This window comes from Sus scrofa, chromosome 8 (assembly GCF_000003025.6).
Source record: "Sus scrofa isolate TJ Tabasco breed Duroc chromosome 8, Sscrofa11.1, whole genome shotgun sequence".
Taxonomy (NCBI): domain Eukaryota; kingdom Metazoa; phylum Chordata; class Mammalia; order Artiodactyla; family Suidae; genus Sus; species Sus scrofa.
Window position 1 is genome coordinate 118457970 of NC_010450.4, and position 22228 is coordinate 118480197.

At 38.3% G+C, this 22228-nt stretch overlaps 1 protein-coding gene across 1 annotated transcript in view; it reads right to left on the reverse strand.

Moving 5' to 3' along the window:
* Window positions 1-20958, reverse strand: part of NFKB1 (nuclear factor kappa B subunit 1) — an 87918-nt gene extending 66960 nt beyond the window's left edge. Inside the window, 3 exon segments of the mRNA NM_001048232.1 lie at window positions 12388-12486; window positions 17213-17253; window positions 20883-20958. Of these exon segments, the coding sequence (NP_001041697.1) occupies window positions 12388-12486; window positions 17213-17253; window positions 20883-20958 (216 nt within the window).

A 22228-nucleotide genomic window follows, 5' to 3' on the forward strand; every position in this document is an offset into this window, starting at 1 on the left:
GACTGTTTATACGTGAAATATTTTTCAAGGGCCACCAAATTCGTAACAGTGCTTCTCTCCAAGGAGGAGAGGGATCTTGGACAGAAGAGAAACTTACTTTTTACTTTAAGTCTCTGTATTTGTCTTTGAATTTCGAGTAAATGCATGTAACACTTTGAAATAAAAAACTAAAACTAATTCTTACTTAAAAACAAACCAAAAAACCAAAAAACCCAAACAGTGGGAATGGCACATAGACTAGACCCTCTCTAGCGAAGGAGGATCATACAATTTCAGTAATGAAGGAGGTTTAAAAGTCTTAGTTTGTTCATGGGTGGAGGAATTAATATTTGTTTTGCTCCCTCTTTGAACTTTACCAATACCGATATATTTTTTTGCTTGGGGATCCACCACCCTCATTTGGCCCACATGTTTGAGGTACAGCTAACGCCACTTCCAGACCCAGGGGTGGAGCCTGGGAATGGCTGTTAACACAGTCACCTCATCCCATAGCCCCTGTCCCCAGTGCCAGTTCCAGGGATGGGCCATGAAAAAACGCAGACTGTGAGGGCCTAGAAACCTTCACTCTAGGACCTCTTAAAACTGTTTCAGCTTTCAAGAAAGGAGACTTTCTGCTGTGAGACATGCCCTGACAGCGTGAGCCTGAAGCTGCTGCCGGGGCTGCAGTGGGAGCCTACCTAACAGAAGTCAGGGCTGAGAGGCAGAGAGAAACCAAATGATACAGCGTCACAGCTTTGAATTCAGGGGAGTTTGAAGCCAGCTAGCTCTTCCTTTGGACTTTTCAGCCTTTTAAACAAGTAAGTTCACATTTTTTGCTTAGTTTTTTTCTCTCTCACTTGCCATGGAAAGATTTCAATGGATAAAGAAACTGAGGCAGAAAAAGCCCATTTTTTTTTTTTTTTCCCAGAAAAGTTGGATGACATGCCTAAGGTCAAGTTACAGTGTCCCAACTCATTGACTAGGACTTGGGTCATCTGATTCCAGGTAGGGTGAGTTGGGAGGAAAAGAAGAAGGTTGGTGGGATGGGGACCATGAGAAGGGGCAAGTGGAGGGGAGCTGTGAAGACTCTGTTTCCAGTAACAACCTACTGTTATATCATGTTATCTGCCTCTTTATCTACATCACAATTGTACTAGTGCCTGCTTTGGGAAGATAATTCTAGCATCTCCTGCATGTTGACCACTCATTCATTATACAAATAAGGACTGGTTGTCTACCCTGTACTATATATTATTCTAGGTGCTGAACATACAGCCGTGAATAAAACAGAAAAAAAAATTCCTGCTTTCATTGCTAACAATCATATTACAGCCATTTTTTTTATGATGTTTAGTTAAAAAAAAAAAATGCCCTGGATGAACATTTAATGATGCAAATGTTCCAGGGACTGTGCTAGGTGCTCTTATGTCAATACTTCACTTAATCCTAATACAAACCATTCTTGCGAGGTAGGTCATTTTATAAATGAGGAAAATAAAGTTAGAAGAGATGATGTGTCTTGTTGAAGATCACGCTATCTGTAAATCACACAATCTGGAGTAAAATCTAGCTTTTGCTTTCAAGTACGGTATTTTGCTCACTAAACCACAGCTCTATTTAACTACCATATGATAGATGTCTCCACTTTAGCAACTTAATGGGTTTATTCAGATACTGCAAAGCCCCTGGTTGTTATGTAACACATGAATAAAGAACTTTACATAAGCAATTTATTATCTTTTCTTGATCTATTGCTCATCGGGTTAAAATCTAGGATGTGATCTTTTATCTGTTTCGTTTATGAAACCCTGCAGTGGTATGTTGAAGTTGGTTTGACCAATTCACAAGAGCTGATTGTCAAATTTTCAGAAGTTTTAAAGGCAGTTGACTGCATACTGATAGCTTGAAACTGATCACAGTGGGAGTATTTACATCAAGGTAATTGACAAACACTACAAACCAGGGTTTGGATTTAGTTTTCTTTTTTTCCTGGACAGTCAGTTGTTGAACATTTACTAGCACACCACTGTAGTTAAGGCTCATCATCTACCCAATGGAGACATATCACAGGAATTATCTTGATTAAAAAAAATTATTCAGAGTTCCTGCCGTGGCGCAGCAGGAACAAATCTGACTAGGAACCATGGGGTTGCGGGTTTGATCCCTGCTCTCGATTAGTGGTTTGATTAGTGGTTTGCATTGCCGTGAATTGTGGTGTAATTTGCAGTTGCGGCTCAGATCCCACATTGCTGTGGCTGTGGCATAGGCAGGCAGCTACAGCTCCAATTGGACCCCTAGCCTGGGAACCTCCATATGTTGCTGGTGTGGCCCTAAAAAGACAAAAGACAAAAAAATTATTCAAAATACTAGCAAACGTCTCCAACTCAAAAGATTTTCTTAAATACTAACAAACACCATGGATACATGTAAATGTCTTTCCCAGTGCATCATGGGACTAAAATGGTTTATTCCATCCTTTCTGAACCACTGGTTTATAAGCTTAATGCCATAAGCTTAATACACTTGCAATGGGTTGAATATTGCGCCTGCTCCAAAGTTCATGTCTATCCAGAACCTCAGAATGTGACTTTTTGTGGAAATGCAGTCTTTGCAGATGTAAATTAATTAAAATGAGGTCATTAAGTTGGCCCCTAATCTCAGTGACTGGTGTCTTTCTAAGAGAAAGGGAGATTCAGACACAGACAGAGGGAAGACAGCCATGGGAACACAGAAGCAGAAACTGGAGTGACACAGCTACAAGGCAAGAAATGTCAAGGACTGCCAGCAACCACCAGAAGCTAGAGAGAGGCAAGGAAGGCTTCTTCCCTAGAGCCTTCAGAGGCTCTGGGGCAACTTGATTTTGGACCGGTATCTTCCAGAACTGTGAGAGAATAAATTTCTGTTGCTTTAAATCACCTAATTTGTGGTCATTTGTTACAGCAGCCCTAGCAAACTAGTACAATACTTGTGCAAATTATCATACGTGTTATGCCTAAGAGAACACAGTTAAGGAACCTAAAAAGAATTAAAATTCTTTCTGGCCTTTTGCTACCTGTAAGAAATCATGTGTTACTTGCAAAGGCAAGCTTTTGGCACACATCTGTTTTCAACCACCTACCTTAATAATCCCAGAGAGAAGGAAGGACATGGTATAAATAGAATGGAAGCAATACTAATGAGTGAAGTTGTGCTGAAAATAAATTAGTAGACTGGCAAAGCTTTTGGGTATTTCCATGATTCCATAAACCAATCAGTGTAGCTGCCATTCAATACTAAAATTAGTGTATTTTGGAATAAAAAAATAGAAGCAGCTATCATTTTTAAGTGCCTGCAGTACGGCATGCACTGAACAACTCAATTTATATATATATCCTATGAGCAAGTATTATTTATCTCAGCTTTACCAATGAAGAAACTGAGGCTTGGCCAAGTTAAGCGACACTGCCAATAAGTGGTAAAACTAAGAATCAGCATCATTTCAGGCCTGCACTAACTGCCTTCAGAGCCAGTGCTTTAAGACCTCAAAGTGTGGTCCATAAGCCACCTGGACCTCACCCTAGACTAGTACCTCCAGGTGTAGAACCAGAAATCTGCAGCTTAACTCCCTCCTTCCAGGACCTCAATTAGACACCTGTTACTCTTTCTCTTATAGGCTGTATCTCACTCTTTTCCTTTCCTTCTCTCTGTGCTACACTTCAGGAAATTAAATCACATCTATTTCTAAATTTGGTAATTCTTTTGTCTTTAATCTTGATTTTGACTCCTTCACTGAGTTAAATCACTTCTTTGATTATATTTTAAATTTAGAATTCTGCTTTTTTTCTTAACATTAGGCCCTAAGCATTTTCCATGTTGTACAGTGTTCATAATTATTTTTTTAAAAAACATGAGCATAATACTCTATTTCATGTTACACCATGATTTACCTATTCATTCACCTGTTGTTATATCTTGTCATTATATGACATGAGTCCTTCAAAATTATCCCAGAATTATCATAGAATCCCAGACTGCCTAAAGGACCCATTATGATTTAGCAGGTGTGGGATCTCTGTGGTTAAACTACTCTTGGGTGATTCTGATGCACATCGATGGTCGAGCACCACAGGTTTAAAGAACCCCCACAAGTAGATACAGACCCTGAATACTACAATAGTTGAAAGTATCCCATGAGAGTTAAGAGTGTGGACTCTTAAATCACACCAAAACAACCCTGAAACACTGTGAGACCCAGGGTAAGCTACCCAGCTTCTCTGGACTTCAGTTTCCTCATTTATCAAATGAGGACCATAGAACCTATCTCGGCAGGCTGTGATGACTAAAGGAGATGACATAAATAAGCACAGGGAGCTATGCTTATCATTGATCTGCTGAGTGGGTGGGGATGCGAAGGTGAGAGGCATTGTCTGTGAAAGTCTGCATGCACCTTCCAGTCCACCCTGATGAGACCTCAGAGCGGTGAATGGAGACTACAGGATTCTGGTCTGGAGTCCACCTGGAGGGTACGGAGAGGAGTGTGAGACTGCAGGGCAGTTTACAGCATCACTCTGGACAGTCTGACAAGTTAAAAAATAGCATGTCTGTGGAGGAGGAGGTGTTACACATTTGAGGGCCTACGACCTCTGTATACTCATATCTTATATCAAGAAGAACTACCAGTATGTGACTTTCTGAGGCCTGAGTTCCTGAATGGAATGAGGAAAGGCTGCCTAATATTCAGACTGAGACCACCAGGTTAGGAGAAGCCATCGAGATCTGCTTCAGAGTAAACACTGGTCCCAGGAACAATCATGTACTTAAGGAAGAGTAAAGGGAAGAAAAACAGGAATATCCCACAAACGAAGTTCACTGAGCCAGGATGGACAAAAGCAAAGCTTAAAATTCAGGCAATTTGTAAATTCAAGAAGCCTATGGCTCTCCTGATAATTTCTAAGCATTAAGTTTCACAGCTATGATTCATGCTATAAATTTCCTCTAATGAGCAGCTTCCTCTAGTTCATGAAGCAGATTATGAATACATATAGTGAATTTAGAGGGCTATTTTAGAAAATATTCTATGAGGTAGTATTTTGTTCCAGGGGCCAAATGCAAAACTTTCAAATTACTTTATTGTTATTTTTTCTTTTATGGCTGCACCTGCAGCATATGGAAGTTCCCAGGCTAGGGGTCGAATGGGACCTGCAGCTGCTGGCCTACACCAGTGTGGGATCCTTAACCCACTGAACGAGGCCAGGCATTGAACCTTCATTCTCATGGACACCAAGTCAGGTTCTTAATCTGATGAGCCACAATGGGAACTCCTTGAATTACTTTGAAGAAAAAATTTTCTAGAAGTCTAGACTGTGCTTACATACAGATAGGAATTTTGCCTGTTTGCCTAGAGCAGGATCTGACACATAGTGCTCAGTGACTATATCTTATATGTATTTTTTTTTCTCTTTTGGCCTCAAGCGCTAATGGTGAACTTCAGCTTAATCAGCACCCCTATAGAAGAGCAAGAAAAAACAATGAAGCCTGTTCGTCTTTCTGGGCTGTTGATAATGTCTGCCCACCTTTCTACCCTATACTCAAAATGAAGGGAAGTTTTCCTGGGCCTTGTGTTGAGCAACCATAATTCTTTCAACTCACTAAAAATGGAGGAAAATGCAAAAATGTAAATATGAAATTAAAAAGTACAAAAATAAGAAATGGAAAAATTTTAAAGATATTCTATCTTTTTTTATGGGCTGCTTTTTATTGGAAGTTTTTTTGCTTTTTTTTTTAATTAGCTGCTGTCAAAAAGCTGAAGTGACATGTACTCTGCAGCACTGGTTCTTAACCATGTTTGAGTCCTATCCTTTGAAAATTTAATACAAAGTTATACTTATCTCCCCAGAAATACCCACAAATGATATCCAGAAAGCCAAAATCCCCTGAAACCAGTAAAAGGGATCCAGATTGCAAAACCCTTCCCTTTGGTATACAGAGCACAGGGCTCTGATGTAGGGGATATGGTTATTTTCCCTTATTAACGTGCAGAGAGTGAACAGCTTAGGGGTATGATAGAAATTGTAATAAATGCTCTGAAGTAGGTTTTATGTGTTTGACTAATTGATTATTGGTGATCTTCTTTCCTGTAGTTTTTAGCAATTGAGTCAGATTAAATGATTCAAAACTAGCATTATAACTAGGTCCTTAAAATGGCAAAGCTCCAGAACCAGACAAGTCAATGCAAAGGAAAGAGAGATTACACAAGGATATGTGATATCCCTAAATGCCGCAGCGTATCAGCCAGTCTTTGTTTGACCTTGACGGAAACTTAACATTTATGATTTTTAAGTGAGAGGCACCAAGCGTGGTGACTTAAGAAAAAAAAATCAATTGTGAGGGATACAATAAAAAAGCTGTTGTTGACCTAAACATTTCAACACATGCCTTCTGTTCAACATTAAACACTCAGGAAAGAAAACATATGTGAGAACCAGCTTTCAGAAAACATTTGATTAAAAATAGTTACACTTACATCAGCTGTGTTTCAAGTTGTAGTCCATTGCATTTGATATTTATAACTAAAGAGAAAATAAGAATACCAACTGGTCAGCTATTTGTATTTTAGAATCAAGGTCACTGACAGCTTTCTGGTTGGCATGGAGTGGCCCCGCTGAGGATGGCACATCAGCTGAGGATGCGTGCTTTCTGGCCACTCTGGAAGAGAATGAGTGGGGGATTCTGAGGCCCCATGGGGCTGTTCCTCTTGGCACCTTTCCACCTCTGTGAAGAGGAAGGTAGTTTGATTAATAAAAAAAATCTCATGAACAACTTTCGGGAAAGAGGGAAATGAGCCTTCCCTGACACTCCTTGCTGAGTCAAAAACAGGCAGGGACAAGCTCGGCCTCGAGGAAGGTACCTGTGCTTTTCTGCCAGCCGCTCCCATTAGGAGCTCCACGATGAAATTAGAACTGAGGGAACTTTAAAGGGAAACTTTACAGAGCAGCATAATAGATTATTAAATGGTGAACAACAGGAAAGCTTTTCTTTAAAAAGGGCAAGACCCAAGAGTTAATCTGCCTATCTACTTTCCCTAGCTATTTCTCTGCAGGAATCAGAATAAACTCCACATTGTGAATGAATAAATTTTTATAAATGATACAGAGGAACCAATAGGATCAAGGTGAACACTAATCTTCAATGGAGCCCAGTTTTGACTGTTATTTGCCTAAAAAAAAAAGCCATCATGTATAATAGAAAACTTGGGGTGAAACCAGTAAAAAACAATTTTCTTGAAAATGCCAGTATTCATGGAAGAATACTTATATAGTAAAAATATTAAAACATATCAGAGAATGAAAGTTCAGAGCAGTGGTTTACCTATGAAGGAGGAAAAAGTGGTCAGTGGGTGGGGCTTTAAGTGTAACTATGTTTTAATTTAGAGACAGATTAGAAGCAAGTATGGTAAAATATTTAGTTAACTCTCTGTATCCTAGGGTTCTGCATCCTCAACCAACCAACTGCAGATGGAAAAAAAATGAACTCCAAAAAGTTCTAAAAAGCAAAACTTATATTTGTTGTACACTGGCAATTATTTACATAGCATTTACACTGAACTAGGTATTAAAAGTCATCAAGGGATGACTAAAGCATACAGAAGGGTGTGCATAGGCTATGTACAAATATTGCCCCATTTTATACAAGTGAGTTGAGCCTCCATGAATTTTGGTATCTGTGGGTGTCTTAGAACCAACCCCCTAGAATACTAAGTACCTTTAAAATCAGGTGATGATATATAGTATACTTTACATCAATTTTGAAATGTTCTGTATGTTTGAAATATTTTATAATTTAAACAGTTTTTAAAAAAGGAATGTGAAGACTTACCCAGCAAGACTCTGAAACGCTAAATGGTATTCTATGACATGGGAGAAACACGCAGAATACCAGATGGTTCAGGAGCCCTAATTCTATAAATAATCTCCACATGGTTAAGAGTGTTTTTAAGCCTAGCCTACACGAAATATGGTGTTAAGCACAGGACAAAATCCAAATAGAAAAAGGAGGATTGGGGCAGACTCCTAGAGTTGGTTTTAAAATGACTTAACTTGAAGTATCATATTTGGACAATCAGCAAGAGAGAAAGCCGAGCAAGGTATATGTTTACAAGCTCTCTAAAGTACAGCTAGGGGTCTGCAGCCCACAAACCACAGCCAGCCCCAGCAGTTTTTGGGTTGGCCTCAACCCTTTGCGGCTGCCTGTATGTGACTAAGCGCACACTGAGCCACCAGCCCTTCAGGGTGTGGTGTGTTCTCCTACAGCCATGGTAAGAAGAGAGGGAGCGAGGCTGGAGGAGAGGGAGGAGGGTGAGAGGCTGAAGGTGAGAAAAAGGCAGAGCCCAGAACATTTTACTGTTAAGCCTGCAACGAATGTGCTTTAATAAATATGAAGCATATGCAAATTTCAGAAATAGCAATTCCTTCTATAAATGTAAATGCTCTCCCTATGAAGTTCCTGCAGAAATGGAATTTGGGGTGAGTGTGGGGCACTCCCCATTACACCTTTCTCTACCAGAAGGAAGGATGAGAACCGTTCCTTAGATGCTTCCATGGCTCACACATAGTGGCTCTGCAGGTTTACAGCCTTGAGTGAATCCATCTCCACTTTCACTTTCTCTTCTGCAACAGTTTTTAATGGAAAGCCAACAGAATCCCTATGCTAACTTTTAGATACGCAGTTATCATGGAATAGAATATATAATGTTTAGGATATGTTTTTCTTCGCTTTTCTTTCTTCTTAATATCCAGTTACACTAACTCAGAAATTCTAGAAGAAATCAGAGTCACCATGATCATCATCTTGAAAGTAAGTATCTAATAATCAGGACAAGTACATATGTTTGCAAAGTAATACACTTAGAGCAATTCTATATAGCCTATGTGATACAGCTTTTATAGTAGAAAAGTAAAGGAGAAAGGTTTAGGTGGATTCGACATTGCTTCTAGATCAGTGGTTTTCAAGCAGTGTGATTTTGCCCTCCCAGGACATATAGCAACGTCTAGGGACATTTTTTTTGACTGTCACAACTATAGGGATGCTATTGGCGCTTAGTGGGTAGAAGTCAGGGATGCTGTTGAATATCCTATAATGAACTGGAAAACTGTCCAAAGCATAAAGTTTTCTCACCCCCAAATATCTGACAAACCCTTATCTAGTTGTATCTCTCCCATTGCTTTTACAGGGAGCAGGTGCTTAGTTAACCGCTGCAAAAGACATGTACAATTGTGAAGATCCTTTTGATAAAGATATATCCTGAGCAATTCCTTCTTCTGCCTAAATTTTATAGGCAAAGAGATTTAAAATCCATTCTAAAATCAAAGGTCACCCTCATCTATCCTTTAGCAAAAACACTATTAAAAGTGACATTGAGAGAAGAGCTCTGGAAAAAATACCTCGTGATTGACTCTTTCCCTCCTCCCCATCCTTCTGATTAAGAGCTTTTAGGATAAATAAAATTACTTCCTTTAACTATTACAAAGAGCACAGTCATTAAACTCTCAGGGAATGATAACAAGCTAAGAGAACAATAATAGTTTGTAATACACTCTCTAAACTGTTCTTTGTCTTTCTACAACTGGATTCAATAGTTAATAAATATATGTCAAATTAGTGAATAAAATAAATAATTGGGGGAAATAATGAAGCTGTAGCTAAAGTTCAATAATGAATAATCTTGCACATTCATACTTTAACTTCCTTTACTATTAGTTTCTATATCTAGACTTCCTACTAAGTATTAAACGCCTTGATACAGAAACTATGATTTGAGAACATCTAATGTCTATTACATTGTTTTACTTCTAGATTATTTTGTAATTGTGAGGCACTACATGAGAAGGATGTATGAAGACAACATAAATAGAAGGCTTTTTACTAGGTAACGAATTTATAACAAAGTTAATGCCAGGTGTTTTTTAGTAGCAAGAATTGTTACTCAGCCACAAAAGAGTGGAACAATAGAAGTAAGCAGCTCTTAACAATACTGTCATTTATTTTTGGACAGAGATAGTCCAGAAAAAAACTCAAGTTTTTCTCTTAATGTTAATTCTTCAGTAATTATGAAGTGTCAATGCTGATAACAAGTATCATTCAATTATCCTTATCACAAGTACACACATATAAACATATAATATTTATATACAGCACACACAGACACATGTGTTAAAAGGTAAGTCCTTGGAGTTCCCGTCACGGCTCAGCAGAAACAAATCTGACAAGTATCCGTGAGGATGCAGGTTCAATCCCTGGCCTCGCTTGGTGGATTAAGGATCCGGTGTTGCTGTGAGCTGTGGTGCCAGGATCTGCGGCTCAGACCCCATGTTGCTGTGGCTTATAGGCCAGCAGCTGTAGCTCTGATTTGACTCCTAGCCTGGGAACCTCCATATGCTGCAGGTGCAGCCCTAAAAAGATGGGAAAAAAAAAAAAAAAGTCCTAGATCTGAATCCTTAATATCTAGTACTCTTTGCCTTCGTTTTCCAGAGTTGTAATTCTCTGCACCACTGTCCTCCCACGTCCTGTCCCCCAGCCTCTGCCTGTAGCTCCCCAAGTGCACACATTCCATAGGAGACTTCAATGAGCATTAGTCTGCTGTGGGATAATGAGCCACCTGGCCTGTGAGAGAAGTAAGTTAACTCTTCTCTAAGAGCCTCAGTTTCTTCACAGGCTTTACACTTTTCACCTACCAGGTTTGTTATGAGGATCAGAAGAGATAATATATGTAAAACACTTAGCAAGTCTTTGGTGCTTAATAAATGCTAATCCCCTTGTTTTACTGCCTTTCTTCTTCCTTCATTCAGATTCCACAGGACTTGAGACCATAAGACTGTGGTTAAACACATCATATTTACCCTGCCTAATGACCCTGAATAGGAAAAACATCTTTCATTTCACACAACGGCTCAGATAAAAGATTTAAAATGAAAGTAAGATTCTTAGGAGCAATAGTATATAATATTACTCAAGAGGTAAAGAATCACAGTCTTTTGTTTTGGACCAGGGATAGGAAATTAGAAAGGTCTGGGCCTAGAAGTGGGGTATGAGGCGAGGGAGGAACAAAATGCAAGACTGGCAAAACCAAAGACAAACTTCCTTGAGATCACAATTTTCCTGAGATCACAATTGTCTAATTGCCCTGCACCTATTCACAACAACAAACCAACAAAAAGACAGGCCAAAAGAATGTTATATCCTGAGAGGCACACACACCACACCTTAGTGGCAACTGGGCTGATAACCTTTTGCCAAAGCCTTGAATTACTGAGCCCATAAAAATATTCATAAAATGACAAAATTGCAATCGTGCACTTGGTTTATCTGCAAAACTGTTACCAATCAGTCTAAGAAACATGACACCATATTATGAAAATAAAAAACTCAAATTACCTCAAAGAAAGATATTCTTTTTTTGGTGGGGGGATTATCTCTCTTTTTTAGGGCAGTGCCTGCAGCACATGTAGCGTCCCAGGCTAGGGGTCAAATCAGATCTGCAGCTGCTGGCCTTTTCCACAGCCACAACAACACAGAATCTGAGCCATGTCTTCGACCTACACCACAGCTCACGGCAACACCAGATCCTTCACCCAATGGGTAAGGCCAGGGATCAAACCCGTGTCCTCGTGGATGCTCGTCGGGTTTGCTAACTGCAGAGCCATGACGGGAACTCTGAGAAATATGTTCTTGATTAAATAAACAGAACAAGAACCTCAAGAGGTGGAAAAGGCTTCCACAAGCACACCACAGCATGTCATGAAATAGTACGTTCCCAGGACCACCGCGTGGGATGCCAAGTTGCTCAAGCAGAGGCCCTACCACACTGCCAGGCTCTCTGTGGAACACTTAGATACATTTTCTCATTCAGTCTCTGGGAGACTCCATCAAGTACAGTCCGTTAGCATGTCTGCATTCTGCACATTCAGGTACTGAGGGTTAGGAGTGTTGGATAACCCAGTCAAAGGCACATAGCTAGTAACAGGGTCTGGATCGGAATTCACGATCTGAGGTCCTGTGCTACATAACCCATACACTCAGTCATCTTAAATTTTGTTTTTCACTAGATCTCTGAAGAGCTGAAATCTCCCAAAGATGTATTAAAGTTTTTAGATATACACAATTTTAAAAAAAACAACCCTTTAGAGTGATCAAGAATAATTAAAAATTTTGTTAATGTTGAGATAAGCTGTAATAAGGGGAAATACTAACAGAATTTTAAAATCTGTCACTTCTATCACTAAGAGATATGTTTCTATTTAAATATTATAATAACTTTGTAACCACTTCAGCTCAGGAGCAGAGGCAAACTGTAGTCATTTAGAGCAGTCCTTTCTTCTGCTCCTAGGACATCAAACCTTCCGGTATCCACACAGAAAGACACCATGAACTTACTTTGACCTGAGGGTAGGACTTCTTGTTCTTTTCACTAGATGCGCCAGGGAGTCCACCATGGGAGGGGCCTTCACACACATAACGGAAACGAAATCCTCTCTGCAATGGTGAACACAGAGTGAACGAGTTTGAGAGATACTTACGAAAAATTATAGGGACCTGATTATACACAGATTTTAAATTCTCATAGGCATTAGAGGAGAGAGGAAAAACAAACTGTGAAAGAGGACTGTAAGAGAACCACTTTTCCCATAACCTGATTATGAACACTGGTATCAAGTGGTATTTGTGCACTGAGCTGTGGCTTAAAAACCAGGTCTTTAGCCCCCAGAGCCTCTCCTGCTGTGCCATGTGGAGAGTAAACTGCTGCAGAGTTGAAGCCCTGGACGGGACGTGCCGCAGCTTGTTTGCCTCAGAGCTTCCTCATCTCAAATGCTGCTGCCAAGCTCTGAAATTGGCCATATGACTCAAAGTGAGGCTTCTTTGACTCTGACTTAAAGGAATTCCTTTATCTACTCTGATTACAGTTGGTTCAGGAGAGAATACAAAAATATCTTGTTAAATATAGCATATCAAGGTTGTAGAGCACTCCCCGTGCTTGATCCCACATCTGGTCACCTTCTCGCCACAGTTCAGAAGATTTTTAAATTTTATGATTACTGACATTATAAAGCTTAAGCTGGATATATTAACTGACCTGAATGAATCCCAAACCAGAGAGTCCTTTAAATGTTATCAATTCAAGAGTTTTACAGATACAGTAAACTAAGAGTTAGCTAGAGGTCTTTAGTATGTGGGCTGATAAACACCTAAGCTTCATGGTTTTTATCTACACAAATGAGTCTAGACCATCCTCAAGATCTACTCCAGTGCTAACATTTTATGACTTACAAAGCTAACAATTCTAATTGTGCATATTTGGTTTTTTTTCTTTATTTTTTTTTTAATTTTTATTTATTTATTTATTTATTTATTTTATTTTCCCACTGTACAGTGAGGGGGTCAGGTTATCCTTACATGTATACATTACAATTACAGTTTTTCCCCCACCCTTTCTTCTGTTGCAACATGAGTATCTAGACAAAGTTCTCAATGCTATTCAGCAGGATCTCCTTGTAAATCTATTCTAAGTTGTGTCTGATAAGCCCAAGCTCCGATCCCTCCCACTCCCGCCCCCTCCCATAGGCAGCCACAAGTCTCTTCTCCAAGTCCATGATTTTCTTTTCTGAGGAGATGTTCATTTGTGCTGGATATTAGATTCCAGTTATAAGTGATATCATATGGTATTTGTCTTTGTCTTTCTGGCTCATTTCACTCAGTATGAGATTCTCTAGTTCCATCCATGTTGCTGCAAATGGCATTATGTCATTCTTTTTTATGGCTGAGTAGTATTCCATTGTGTATATATACCACATCTTCCAAATCCAATCATCTGTCGATAGACATTTGGGTTGTTTCCATGTCCTGGCTATTGTGTAATTGTGCATATTTGTACACAAAGGATAAAACAAGGACCATTATGAGAACGGACCTCATCATCATATTAGGGAAGGGCTCAACATCTTTCCTGAAAGACTCAGCCGTATAATGGATGTCAATGTGTGGCAGTGTTAGTAGCTTATACCCTCACTTGACTGGATGGTTTTCCTTTTTTCAGATTCACCCTTTAGTGAAAAGAATACGTTAATATACTTTAAGGAACTTCCTCACCTTTCCATATATTTCATTGTGGGCTGACTTCATATAAACAGTGCTAGATCCCTAGGCCATCGGAAGCTTATTTCACACCCACTACTTGCTGGTGGGGGCTTTCAACCTTGCACACTGGATGGTGGAGCCAAGAAAACACAATGGTTTTGACAGCTTTGAGCTCGTAGATCCATGCAGAAATTCTGTCCTCCTTAGATTGCACTCCATTTCACTAGGCCTCACAGGGCTTTGAAAAACCATCTGAGTGGTCCAAGGACCCTAAACTAATTAAATCTCTGGAAAGCATCTGGATTTGTTTCTATATTCTCTGAGAATAGAGGATCCATCTAAAGCACATTGGACAACTAAGGCCTGAAGTAAACTCCCTAGTGGGGAAACTACCTCAGGTCACACACAGGTCTGAGGTATAAGATAACTCATCGAAGTGGGATCTAAAATAATTCTTGCAAATGACTCCTCAGGACATCCCAAACCTAAACACATGAGAAGCCTTTTGAGGTAAGATTAGTTATTTAGAGGCAATGTCCTCTGTTTTACTTCTCACAAAATTCAAACTAAAAAATAAGTTATAAATTCAGCCCTATACCTTTTGTAGACAATGACTGTTGGCTTAATTTTAATAATTGAGATTTCTAAAAGCATGAAAAAGCAGCATCATGTACAACAGTCAGCCTCCAGAATTGGCTAACTATAAAGACAGAGATTTACTTGACTGCTAATCAATTTAAAAACAACTTCAGTTTTTAAACAGTATTAGATAATTAGCACTTAATAATATAAAACAGGATCAGATATGCTGAAGATTAGTGGTCTATGCCATGACTCATCTCTGTCAGAGCTGGGGGAATTCTGGCAAAGAGAACCCAAAGAAAAAAAGAATATTTTTCTAAATTTTATTCTAAAAACTTAATAAAGTAACTCATTATCTTTAATCACACAATTCCTTTAGGACACTTGAAGAACTATATACCACATGTCTACTTTTATATATTATTGGGAGTGATATCAAATAGAATATGAGGCATTCCCGTCATGGTTCAGTGGTTAACGAATTCGACTAGGAACCATGAGGTTGCAGGTTCAATCCCTGGCCTCGCTCAGTGGTCGCAGATACAGCTCAGATTCCGTGTTGCTGTGGCTGTGGCGTGGGCTGGCGGCTACAGCTCCGATTAGACCTCTAGCCTGGGAACCTCCACATGCCACAGGTGTGGCCCTAAAAAAACAAAACAAAAACAGATTAAAAAAATAGAATATGCGTAGAGAGACATGTCTTAATAGCTTGCTTATAGTTTGAAAAACAATAGGTATTATTCATGGTTGGATAAAAACACCTAAACTTCTATGCAAAGGAATTTTTAACCTGAGGATAGAAATTTACTACTGCTTTTGTTTTTAGGAAGATAGGATGTCTTCAAATGCATAGTTTGGATGCATTTCTGATTCTAAATTTTTGAGATTAAAGGCTTGCCAATTCACAGCCATTCATCTCAGTAACTCCACTTGCTTAAAATGAGTCATCAACCTCAAAGGCAAGGCTACATCCATCCGGTCAGAAAGTCTGACTTAAATACAACCTTCCTACTTTCACTGGAGTCAGACATCAAAATAATATCAGTTTGGTAAGCAAACACACTGTTTTACTCAGGTGAGTTTTTACACATCCACATATAGTGAATTAAATTTTGAATTTTGGAACTAGACAACCCACCCTTCGGGCAAATCATAAATACCCATTTTTCCTTATGAAAACTGGATTCATAAGTGAATTTAAAAATTCTTATTACAGTGTTATGCTTATGAAAATGGATACCTGAAAAACGTTTTGCCTAGTATGCAGACAAATTTTAGCTGATTTCTCAGTGTCATGGATTCCCCAAATCTTAACAAGCTAGACAATCTTACAGGAGGCCAGACCATTGCATAGAATGTTAGAGGACAAACTTCCACTGGGAGGGTCCTTGAGAGAACTGGAAAGTCGTTGCTATAGAATTAGACATGGAGGTAAAGCAAAATCCTATCAGCAACTGCGGAGTCAGGGTGTGCCACTTTCAAGTGACTAAACCATTGCCCTGAAGTCTCATGTGGCATTTCTAACCCCACACTGAAAACTTGTATCTAAGTTCAACCTCAAAAGGACAGTGAAGGACAGTCTATTTGGTTATAGTTAAGATATTTATATTCTTTATATTTTGACCAAAAGCCGTAAGTTAAGTGTTTCACAATGCAAAAGTGCTACACTCACTTCCCCAAGCTACTATAAACATTCAGGAAGGGTACTGGGTGACATAACTACAAGAAAGCAGGAACACCACCCTCCAGTCTCACACAGATGTGATAATAAGCACACTATTCAGAGACCTACTTTGTCCTCATTCTGCAGAGGATCACACCATTCCTTCCATCCCTTAGTGACTGCAATCTCCTACAGGCAGATCTTAAAGATTCTTTTCCCTCCTCTTTCACAGTGCTGGTCCCACCCACTTTCCAATAAATATGTAGCCATGGGGGCAATGGTGAGGAGGCCACTTCAATTCCCAGGTACCCTCTATAGAATCCAATAGTAAGAGAATGAGACTGATAAAATAAGACAGTCCTCACCTGACTCCAAAGAGGCAGAGTCTAAAGCTACCTCCCACTGGTACTTGGAGTATCTTAGGTTACATGTTCCACAGACAGGACAGAAAAAGCTGGTGCTCCTCAGCAAAGAGGACGGCTAAGGAGTATTGTACGTCCAGGGACATGACTGATGGATGGAACTCAGTGTATCTGAACTGCATGTGTGTGTATTTCCTTATAAATAAAAATGAATGGATAAACAGGGCCTCTCCTAGGAGTGGCTGGTAAGCAAGGCTGGTGGAGACTGTGAGACAGCAAGGATTAATTAACTAAGTTTTTACAGAACTGTGTACTGATGGCTCAGGATAGTGTGAAGAATGACTGAGAGAAATGTAAACTGGGTGAATAAAGTTGTTACATAATTTGGCAGGTTGTTGTTCTAGATAAGCTATTTCCTTCATAAATTTCATTTATTATTTTATTTGGTGCTTGAGATATTAATATTAGACCTATAGATCTAACATTTAGAGAGAAAGTCCCACCCTTTTAATCTTCTTACCTGTTTAGGTTGCTCTAATATTTGAAGGTATGGGCCATCTGCTAAAAACAAAAACAACAAAAAACAAAAAAAAGAAACCAAAAGAAACTGTGAGGCTTCTCGAATTTGGTAAAAATATATATATATATATATATAAAAAGCAAGTAAAAAAAAAACTGAAATTGTTTTTAAATAGAAATTTCAAATAAATGTTTTAGGTAAAATTCCAAAAGGATATATCTTGATCACTTGAGCAATAAATTTATCCTTATTTTAACAACACTTTTACACTGTTAGAAGCACATTATACAAACATCTGTCAAATGGTCATGGCACAGTACACAACCCAACAAGAAGCATGAAGTCTGTCACGGACTAAGACATCAACAGCCTTCACAATCGTGTTTACTAAAACAGCATTTTAAGACAATATGAGTATCAATTAAAAGCAGAGCAACCACTTCCTGGGCACTATGAAATTTTCTTATGCCTTCACATCATTAGACCTTGACTTCCCTTCTTCAAAGAGAATATGCTTAATGAGAAATTACAAGAGACTAAGTTAGCACCTACATGTATGAAATACACCAGTAATGATCTTAGGCGACCTGCTTTTTCCCTAATGTTTTTAGTTCCCTTCTTATTTGAATCCATCAGAGCTGCACTCATTCCCTAACTGGCTAGCTTGTTTCTCCTCCCTCCCAAATTTAATTTGGTCTATTAGACATGGTAAGATTCTTCTTATTCATCCAGAGCTTTTGATGTGTGTGTACAATTTCTGAATACTGTGCTCTCATATAAACTGTTCTAAAACAAGCATCTTATAAAATTCTGAAAGTAATTTAGATAGGTACATACCAATTAATTATTATAAAAACCAAGAGTTCTAGAAGCTTAATCCATACCCCAACTATACCTGACTTTGGAAATTCAAAGAAAGATCAGAACCTCTGACAGTATAATTATAAATTTGTTTATGAGAAAGTCCCTAAGCTTCCCAGCTGGTTTTTACATCAACAGTATAAAAACCTGTAGCTCTGAGATCCATAAAGGCTCAGGGTATTTCTCACTTGTCTGAATGTAAATTAAAATGTTCGGTACTAAAAAAATTTTACAAGACTGCTTCCATGTCCATTTCCATCTTCACCACCATGAGGCCAGACATTCAAGATCTATTATTTTGGATAAATAAATTTGTGAAGAGGAGCTAAACTTTCAGGCTGAAATTAAAAATAAACTGTAACTTAAGAGAGAATTTATTTTCATCTTTTCAGTATTATGATGAACCAGGATAAGGCTAGAGAAATGTAGGAAACAAAGTATAATTATTTCCTGTTATTATTCAAGAAATTTATAAAGAAGTCAGTTGAAAAATGACTGAATTTGAAGTTAGACAAGAAAGGAAAAAAGGGTAGTGACTGGCCAGTGTAGTATAATTTAGGTAAATTATCTTTGCTTTCTCTATGAAATTAATCCCTGGACAGCTTTAACTACTTTTAGAGAAGAAATTGTTGGAATTTAAAAATTCAAAAAAATGAATAGAATTTAATTTCTGTTAAGAAAACTGATCAGAAATAGAAACATTTTGACACTGCTAATATTCCATCTGTATGACAATGTAACAAATCTACTCATTAACATTCCCTCTAGAAAGCTAAATGAATACATGAAGAGAGCTCTCTAAGAAAGCAACATGTGGATGTCACAGGAAATATATAGAGGAGTTGGAGTACATTTACATGAAACTTCAAGTTTCTCACTTCTTATTAACTCTTCAAAAAACACTTGATGTTTTGCTGTATGATTGAATTTCCTCTAAATATGGCAAACTTTAAGGTTTGGGAATTTTATCAGTGAAATGGGGCCATTTTTCTCTTTCAGGGAACACACTCAGAAGTTAAATCAACTAGAAAATTAGATTTGATATGCATATATTTGTTTTAACGCCAACTTTCTTTTGGCCAAAGTTCTATACTAGGAGTCAACAACTTACTGTGCAGAGGAACTTAAATTACAGAAAAATGTTGTAGACCTAACAGTTGTACCATATCCCACAGAGTTTGCAACAAGTAGTAGAACGACAAATGGTTTTAGATTTCAAGAACTATAGAGGATAAAACAGCCCATATGAAAAATATAGGTTAATACTGGTTTAAATAATCTCTCTATCCCTTTAAAATGTGAATAAAACATCCATTATGTCTTGGATCCTAAAAACTGAATTATGTCCCTGCCACAGAGAGGGAAAATATATGACAATAAAAGTGATGAGGTAATAACTGGAAAATATGATTGAGGTATAATTATAAACTTTTTTCTAATGTAATCCCTACAAGATGAAGCTATTACTACAGAATATTTACTGAGATGGTTCCTTTGATAATACTATTTCTACCTCTAAAAACTTGATGAAATAAAAACATTAAGAAACTATTTGCATCAGGATATTGTTTGGCATCTATACAAGGCATTAAATGGGCATGCATTTGTTTCCTGCAGGCAGAACCTTTTATGTTTTCAAGAAAGCATTAATACCAAGAAAAATACTTTGATCCCCAGAATAAGAAGTTCAGAGGAAACACAGAAGCTACCAAGACATTTTCTTGCTCACAGGAAGCTGACCTAGAGCTTATATTGGACAGAACCTCAGGAGATCTCAGATATGGTAGGTAGCCTACAAAATACGCTCTGTGGAGTAAGGAGAGAAAGGCCTCAGCAAAACACACTTCTTTTATGGTAAAGGGACTGCAGATTTATTTTTTCCTCCCCACGAACTTTTAGAAATAATAAGAGATACAGAGGCAGAAAAACATCTGACCTTTAAAAAATGAAAAGTACCAGAGTAACAATAATAATTTTAAATGAGAATGATACAAATTGGATAAATTCTCCTGATGAGGACAAGCAAGTCCATGGTAAATAGAGTAACTGATGCCCACTTCAGTCATTACAAAACTCTCTTACATACAACTTCTGTAAGTTGTTCACACAGCTTTTGAACATCTGTTAAGTCCCCCTGGTGATGTGAGGAGCAAATTAAGAGCAGACATGATGAGTTTACATACAAAGCAGTAAATAAAAACAGACCAAGTGATGATTTTTTAAAACCACCCATATGAGATTAAACAATTTCCTGATGGGGATGATACTAGAGTCATGTTAGGAGGGAGGATGATCATCATGAGTTTCATCCAATTAGTCAGAATGTAAAGTGAAAAACTTTTTAAAAAGACGATTTTTTCTACTGTGATGACTTTTATGATCTGTGTACCCTTTATGTTCCCAGTGCCTGGTATACTGGCTGGCACACAATAGGTACTCAAGTAAGTGTTTCTGCAATAGAACTGTGGAGTTGAGACTGGCTCATGTGAGCCTGTGACAAAGAAAACAGGAGTTTAGAAAGAACCCAGAGACAACCAGATTGGGTGAAAGGAAAAATCTCACACGGAGTATAAAGGAATTCCTCCTGAGCTGGCCTAGCAGATATCAGCAACAACCATTAGTCATACAACAGGTAGCTGGGGTCAAACACGACCCCAAAAGGACGCTGAAAGACTTGTTTTTAAAACGTAACTCACCATTTCCTTTCTAGGTACCTCACTGACTTTCTAAAAGGGTCTATAGGAAATCTTGAATTTTACAAAAGCAAAAGCGAAATGACGACGGCAACAGGGAGGTCGCATTTTCTTACCTGTTGGCAGTGGCATCTCCGGTTGAAATAATTCTGGATTAAATATTGTATGATTCAAAGGATCCAAATGAAACATCTATAAAAAGGAAAATTTAAATATTTCAATCATTTTTCCAACACAGATTTAAAAATCTGACCTTGTAGCACCTAAAACTTAATTATAGGAACACAGATTAAGGCTGAAAACAAAAATCTGAAAACATTTCAAATCAGGATTTTTAAAATGTGTTAATGAGACCTAGCTAACTTCACATGTATATAGAATCTGACATGGGGTTGGGCTATGTTTATGTGACAGAGGGATTGCAGAAGAATGACCCAGCTATAAAGTCCACAGAGGGCAGGACCGAATGTCACCTGCTCATTGGTATATCTTCAGGGCCCAGTATATGTTTTTCAGAGTGGATACTTTAGTATTTGTTGAATGAATGATTTAAAGACTGTACTCTCTTAGAAATATAAGCATAAGAATATAGGAAATCTTTCTTTTATGCTGAAAAATAAACTCCTCTAGCCATCCAACTTCAAGACCTGAAAGAATTAGACAGCAGCCCTAGAACAATTTACAGGAAAACTGAAAATACAACTTAGTCCAAGGAGCAGATAATTGAGCACAGAACTCCTTCATTGTTTTCCACCTTTATTCATCTAGCAAAATGCAAAATAACTGGGATTTAGTAGGTGTGGTAGTCCGAATGATGCTTTTCCCACCCATGCTCCCAAGACACCCACAATCCTTAGCCCCAGAACTTATCAGTGCTATCTCATATAGCAGAAGGGATTTTGAAGATGTTATCAGGGTAGGAATGTAGAGGTGGGGAGATTATCCTGAATTATCCAAGTGGCCCCCTTGGAAGGGATGCAGGAGATCAAAGTGAATGGTAGGTGATGTGACAAGGGAGCCAAGAGGTTGGAGTGATGGAAGAGGTCATAGCCAAGAGAAACAGGCAGCCTCTAGAAGCTGTAAAAAATTAAGGGACGCTTTCAGAAGGAATGCAGCTCTGCCAACACCTTGATTTTAGACTTCTCACCTCCAGATTGTGAGAGAATAAATTTGAATTTTTTAAACTACTAAATGTGTGGCAATTTGGGCAGTGGCACCAGAAAACTAATACAGGGGGCAACCAATCTATTTTGATGGAATTATATTCTATCTTGATAAGTTACTAATTGCATATCTCCAAAGAAACACTTTCTTTCCACTCAGTTCATTCAGGATTTAATATTCATATTTCTGAGTATGGCATTTATTTCAACCCAAATAAGTCATCTGTGAAGTATCTGTGCTACAGCACAGAAACAAACATTTTTCATGTTTTATAATTCACTAGGTAGTAAAAGTGCTG